Source organism: Anolis carolinensis, chromosome 2 (genome assembly GCF_035594765.1).
Source record: "Anolis carolinensis isolate JA03-04 chromosome 2, rAnoCar3.1.pri, whole genome shotgun sequence".
NCBI lineage: Eukaryota > Metazoa > Chordata > Lepidosauria > Squamata > Dactyloidae > Anolis > Anolis carolinensis.
The window spans coordinates 189,434,090-189,441,268 of NC_085842.1; the positions used below are offsets into that span (position 1 = coordinate 189,434,090).

Consider the following 7,179-nt stretch of genomic DNA (forward strand, 5'->3'; position numbering starts at 1 on the left):
CCTGAGTCCCCTTCGGGGTGAGAAGGGCGGGATATAAATGTCACTAACAAATAAATAAATAAAATGAGGAGCAGAGCAAGCTCCATCTCCACTACACACTGGAGATGCTTGTCCCTTGAGTGAGTGATCACATATTGGTCTTGGATGCATCAGAGAAAGGGCAAGATCCATGAGAACAAGCTACTCCCCCCTTGTCCATGACTGTAGTGGCATGAGAGTGAATCAGGCCCTCCTTCTCTTTCCATACCTTTGGTGTCATATTGTGGGTGATACAGAAAGCCAAATGTTGCAAAATGCTCTCCATGGTGTGGTAGGGTTGTTGCCGGGTAGTCCGTAAATACTTCTGCAGCACTCTTGCCATGGAAGGGAAGATGGCCTGGGCTGCCTCTCGGGCATCCATTACTTCTCCAGGGGCTTTCTGCTGCTCCTCTGTCTTCATGTGCTTAATGTGGGTGAATGCTTCTTCAACTGCTACCACAAGCCTACACCATCAAGGAACAAGAAGGGGCATTACATTCAGGGCTAAAGTCACACATATTTTATGAAACATTCGTAACCACTGTTGTAGTACTTTGTGGCCTAAATCCATTAATCAATTTCAACTAGAGTAGATTTGCTCAGTCAATAGGATTTACGTAAGTGTTGACATTATTCGGCAATTGATTCAATGAATCTCTTCTAGGTGGTAGTAGCAATTCAACTCAGCCTATTTTCTGCCATTGGCATTTATTGGCAAGGATTTCCCAGCAGACCATAAGGGTGGCTGTATTAAACAGAGTTCCCCACCAGAAGGAAGGCACATTCTATAGCAGAGGAAGTTTGTCCTCCCCACTTCTTCTCAGCCCTAGGAAGGCACAGGCAATGCCACTCATTAACTGTATCATCACATACTGAGGAGAATAATAGAGAATATTATTCTGGAGAATATTATTCTCCAGAAGAGAATAATAGAGTTGGAAGATAAAGATATGTGTATTAATGAAACAAAAATAAATTTCTTGTTTGCATTTGTGTCTTGTACTGTTGATCTGTGTTGCCTAATGTTTCATGTCTTTTCAATTTGTTTAAATTATTCCTTTGTAGGTTTAATTCTATTTTAATGCTTATAGTCTGCTTTGGAATATTTTAAGATGGAAAAAGTGGTATACAGTATAAATTAATAGTAATATCAAAAATAAAATATAGTATCCTAACAATAATGATAATCAATATAGCACAACTTCTAGTGTTTAACAGCATTTTCTAAATTGTTGCTATTTTAATGCTTATGGTCTGCTTTGGAACATTTTTTAGAGGGGAAAAGGGGATATACAATATAAATAAATATAAGTAAAAGGTAAGGTTTTCCCTTGATATTAAGTCTAGTTGTGTCTAACTCTGGGAGTTGGTGCTCATCTCCATTTCTAAGCTGAAGAGCCAGCATTGTCTATAGATACTTCCAAGGTCATGTGGCCGGCATGACTGCCTGGATCACTGTTACCTTCCTGCTGGTGTGGTACCTATTGATCTACTCAAATTTGCATGTATTTGAACTGCCAGGAAACCTGAGAGGTTTCCTAAGGAGTCATATAATCCTAGAATGGGAGAAAGCCCCACTCTAGGATCCACACAGTCAACAGGTGGCTATCCGGCTTTTGCTTTAAAGCAGGCATGGGTAAACTTCAGCCCTTCAGGTGTTTTGGACTTCAACTCCCACAATTCCTAACAGCCTACTGGCAAATGATGGGGTGCATCTCACACAAGTAGGAAAACATCTTTTTGCACACAGACTCACAACCTCATCAGGCACACTTTAAACTAGATCCACTGGGGGAGGGGAAAAACAGCCTTGCGAACAGCATTTTACCCATGACCACGGGGAACCGCCAAAAGGCTAAATGGAGGACTGCACAAACACAGCAAGTACCAAGAGCACAATAATCCCAAATAAACAGCTTGGGGGAAGGTCACAGGGGCTTACATGTCTTTATACTAATGTAGAGCATGGGAAATAAGCAAAACAAACTCCAACTTTTAGCACAACACCACACTTATGATGTCATAGGCATCACTGAAACCTGGTGAGATGATTCCCATCATTGGAATGTAGCCATTAAGGGCTATAACCTCTTTTACAGAAATAGAACAAAGGGCAGAGGAGGGGGAGTAGCTTTATATGTCAAAAACAGCTACGTTGCAGAAGAAATGCATGACTGAAATCCGGGAAACCAGCTTGAAAGCATCTGAATAAGAATCAAGGTGAACTGGGACTCAAAAAGATCTTGTTGTGGGTGTCTACTACAGACCTCCGAGCCAGGATGAAGGACTTGATGAAGCCTTCTGTCAACAGTTGACCAAACAGGCACAAAGAAGAGATATAGTAGTCATGGGCGATTTCAATTATCCTGATATCTGATGGAAAACAAACTCGGCCAAGAGTACAAAGTCCAACAAATTCCTCGCTTGCCTTGCAGACAATTTTATGGTCCAGAAGGTAGAAGAGATAAGAAGGGGATCAGCTACTCTTGATCTCATCTTAACAAATGTGGAAGACCTGAACAATGCAGTCGAAGTGGTCGGATCCTTAGGGGCAAGTGGCCATGTGCTCCTGTAGTTCGCCATACAAAGGAAAGCTGAAACTACGACAAGTCAAACACACATTCTGGGCTTTAAGAGAGCTGAATACCAAAAATGAAGGAAATACTGAGTGGTATTCCATGGACTTTTAAAAGTGAAATACCCAAGGCACAAATGCAAATAGTGCCAACAAAGAAAAAAAATAAGACAAGTGCAAAGAAGCCAGAATGGATGTCCAAAGAACTTCTGACTGGGCTAAGACTCAAAAGAGACATGCACAAGAAGTGGAAAAGGGGAGAAATCACCAAAGAAGAATTCAAACGAATAGCCAACTCCTGTAGGGAAAAGGTTCGCAAGGCTAAAACGCAAAATGAGTTCAGGCTTGCCAGAGACATTAAAAACAACTACGTCGGTAGGAAAAGGAAGAACAAGGAGGCGATAGGGCCTCTGCAAGGAGAAGATGAGGTGATGGTGACAGGGGACAGGGAAAAGGCAGAACCACTTAATGCCTTCTTTGCCTCAGTCTTCTCACAAAAAGAAAGCCGCCTTCAACCTCAGCAACATGGAATGGACCAAGGATTAGGGGGAATGCAACCCCAAATAGGGAAACAAGTTGTCCAGGAACACCTGGCTGCTCTAAACTAAGTCCCCAGGGCCAGATCAACTACATCCAAGAGTATTGAAGGAACTAGCAGAAGTTATTTCAGAACCACTGGCAATCATCTTTGAGAGTCCTTGGAGAACGGGAGAAGTCCCAGCAGATTGGAGGAGGGTGAATGTGGTCCCTATCTTCAAGAAGGGGAAAAAGGATGACCCAAATAATTACCATCCAGTCAGCGTCAAGTCGATACCAGGCAAGATTCTGGAAAAGATCATTAAGGAATTGGTCTGCGAACATTTAGAAACAAATGCGGTCATCACTAATAGTAAAAATGGATTTACCAAAAACAAGTTATGCCAGACTAATCTGATCTCTTTTTTTGATAGTTACAAGCTGGGTCAATACATGGAATGCCGTGGATGTAGCATACCTGGATTTCAGTAAGGTCTTTGACAAAGTCCCCCATGACCTTCTGGCAAACAAACTAGTAAAATGTGGGCCAGACAAAACTACAGTTAGGTGGATCTGTAATTGGCTAAGCGAACGAACCCAAAGGGTGTTCACCAATGTGTCTTCTTCATCGGAGTAACAAGTGGAGTGCCGCAGGGTTCCAACCTGGGCCCAGTTCTGTTTAACATCTTTATTAATGACTTAGACGAAGGGTTAGAAGGCACAATCGTCAAGTTTGTAGACGACACCAAACTGGGAGGGATAGCTAACACTCCAGAAGACAGGAGCAGAATTCAAAACAATCTTAACAACTAGAGAGATGGGCCAAAACTAACAAAATGAAGTTCAACAGGGACAAATGCAAGATACTTCACTTCGGCAGAAAAAATGGAAAGCAAAGATACAGAATGGGGGATGCCTGGCTCAACAGCAGTACATGTGAAAAAGACCTTGGAGTCCTCATGGACAACAAGTTAAACATGAGCCAACAATGTGATGCAGCAGCTAAAAAAGCCAATGGGATTTTGGCCTGCATCAATAGGAGTCTAGTGTCTAGATCCAGGGAAATCATGGTACCCCTCTATTCTGCCTTGGCCAGACCACACCTGGAACACTGTGTCCAAATCTGGGCACCACAGTTTAAGGGAGATGTTGACAAGTTGGAATGTGTCCAGAGGAGGGCGACTTGAAATGATCAGGGTTCTGGAAAACAGGCCCTACAAGAAACACTTTAAGGAGCTGGGCATGTTTAGCCTTCAGAAGAGAAGGCTGAGGAGTGACATGATGGCCATGTATAAATATGTCATAGGGAGGAGGGAGCAAGCTTGTTTTCTGATGCCCTGGAGACTAGGGCATGGAACAATGACTTCAAACTTCAGGAAAGGAGATTCCACCTGAACATTAGAAAGAACTTCCTTACTGTGAGAGCTGTTCAGCAGTGGAATTCTCTCCCCCCAGACTGTGGTGGAGGCTCCTTCTTTGGAGGCTTTTAAGGAGAGGCTGGATAGACATCTGTCGGGGGTGCTTTGAATGTGATTTCCTGCTTCTTGGCAGGGCGGTGGACTGGATGGCCCATGAGGTCTCTTCCAACTCTATCGTTCTATTATTCAAAAAACCTGGAGGGCCGAAGTTTTCCCATGCCTGCTTTAAAGCCTCCAGAAAAGGAGGCCCCACCGTCAACTTGGCCCAATGTAATTTGACGTCTGTTGGAAACTAGGCAAGTGCGGTTTATATATCTGTGAAAAGTCCAGGGTGGGAGAAATAACTCTTTTCCGCTTGAGGCAAGTGTGAATGTTGCAACTGGCCATCTTGATTAGCATTGAATAGCCTTGCAGAAGGCTCAGCAGGGTAGGGAAGTGGGCGGAGCAGGATTCCCGGCAGGGAAAAATGGTGCCAAACCACCTCAGATTCTGCATGTAGATGCACCTGAGGAGCACCAGGCAGTGGGAGGGGGGCTGGATGGCTGGGTGAGGCAGAAGCAGCGTGGGAGCCTGAGGCGTTGCTGTTGCCTGATGCTTTTAGTTTTCCCGGAGGCTCTTGGTTACTGCTTAACCTCCCCGGCAGCCATTGAGCCCAGGGGCCTCCTCCCTTGAGCCCGCCTCCTCCCTTGGGGCAGAAGGCAAGGGGAAAGGGCCGGCGGTGGGCCCAGGACAGAGGAAAGAGAGGGACGGGAGCGGCGGCAGGTAAGTTTCCCTTCTGCGCCCTGGCTCCATGTTACGGGATCCTGGGAGCTGGGGTTTGGCAGGGCACCAATACTGTTGCAGGGAGAAGGCCAGCGCCCTTGTGAAACTTCAATTCCCATAGGATTCCAGGGGCTGCCAGTCATTCAGACAGCTCCTCCCCCTTCCCTTCCAGGTGCCTCAACAGTGCCCCTAGTGTTTTGGCACCACCAGCACTTGCTTATTTCGTGTATCGGTTTCAGCCGCCCCTGTGTGCAGTCATACTCTCATGACCTCAAATCAAGGTATGGATACACTACTAGAAGTATAAATCTTCATTATGTGGCCAACTGCCTGGTTTTGGGGTGAGATTTTCACCTCATACTATGTTTCATATTTATATATTCAGTTATAAATATATATTTATACTAGCTGTGCCCGGCCACGCGTTGCTGTGGCATTGTCTGGTGGTGTTGGTGAGAAATTGTTGAGGTAGTGGTGGTATTGAATGTCTGTTGTATGGTTGTCTTTATGTTTAGTATGCACACTGAAGTGGATTATATGGCAGTGTGGAGTCAAGATAATCCAGTTCAAAGCAGATAATATAAGATTCTAAATGGGTTATATAGCTGTGTGGAAGGGCCTTGAGTCTACACTGTCATATAATCCAGTTAAAATCTGATAATCTGTGGAAGAGGCCTAAGTGAGGCCTAACTGTGCCTATCCCCTGGGCTGAGTAGGTTGCTAGGAGACCAAGTGGGCGGAGCTTAGCCTTCAAACTGGCAGCAATTGGATAAAAACTATTATTCCTCTCCTTGTAATTAGGACTTTATTTTTCTTTTCTTTTTGTTGTATCCACCTAGAGCCATGAATGATGGGTTGTGTTGTCAAATTTCGAGGTTGGGGGGTCTGTAGTTTTGTTGTTTTGTCCGCTGCCCTGATGCCATCACTCTTTTATATATATAGATAGGGTGTCATATTTATATATTCATAGTTAATATTTTCACCTCAGGCTGCCACATTTTCTACAGTATTTGAGAGGACTTGGCAGGTCCTACTTGTTCAGGCTCATAGTCTAACCCCCAGAAACGCACAGTCACACTCTCTCAGCATAGAGTAAGATACATACACTCAGATTAAATATAAATCTTCATTATATTACTTATATTCATTATAGTGACTATTCTGGCAGTGTCTTTTAGAGCTGTGCTTTTGTCTTATCCCAAGCCTCATCCATTTGAGGGATTGTAATCCCAAAAAAATCCGTAAGAAAAACTTAAGTTTAAATACACTTTATGATATTTCCAGGTATATAACAACTATGATTATTTGTGCTTGCTTTAAAAGTTTATACTTTAATTTCTCCTAAACTATCAAGTAACTTTTGAATAATTAGGTACCTAATTAAAGGTATTTTATGTAGTTTCTAAAATTTGATAATATGTATGGGTCATTGATCTTGATTTTTAGATATTCCAATTTAAAGTGTGTGTGTATGTGTTGTTTTCAACTCTTAAACGTTTGAAAATATACATAAGAAGCACAATGCAGCAAGAAAGACTGACTGGACTTGCACTCTTGAGTGTCCACTGAAGTTTATCAATGGAGCTTGATTTCTGTCAAACTGTATCGACACAGTTTCCAACAGACAATGTGGTATTCTTTTGTGACTATAAATTACCAATTAACAGTCATTTTCAGTTATTTTAAGACTGGAAAACTTTCTAACTTAAATAGAAAATTGATTTAATTAAGTCTATATAAAATATAGAATGAACCATACTATTTAAATTATTTTGTGTTATGGAACTATTCTTCATGATTAGCTTTTAAAAGGTTTCAACCCCCCCCCCCCCCCATTTTTCTGGCTATGGCCCTGCTTGCAAGGCAGGGCACTATTGTATCTACAAACCA

The 7,179-nt window shown here is 42.9% G+C and overlaps 1 protein-coding gene across 1 annotated transcript in view; it reads right to left on the minus strand.

The window, feature by feature from the left end:
- The window catches only part of vangl1 (VANGL planar cell polarity protein 1), a 68,051-nt gene that overhangs the window by 9,822 nt on the left and 51,050 nt on the right, over positions 1–7,179 (minus strand). The window contains exon 7 of the mRNA XM_008103850.3: positions 248–482. Coding sequence (XP_008102057.1) covers positions 248–482 — 235 coding nt within the window. The remainder of the gene's footprint in view (positions 1–247; positions 483–7,179) is intronic.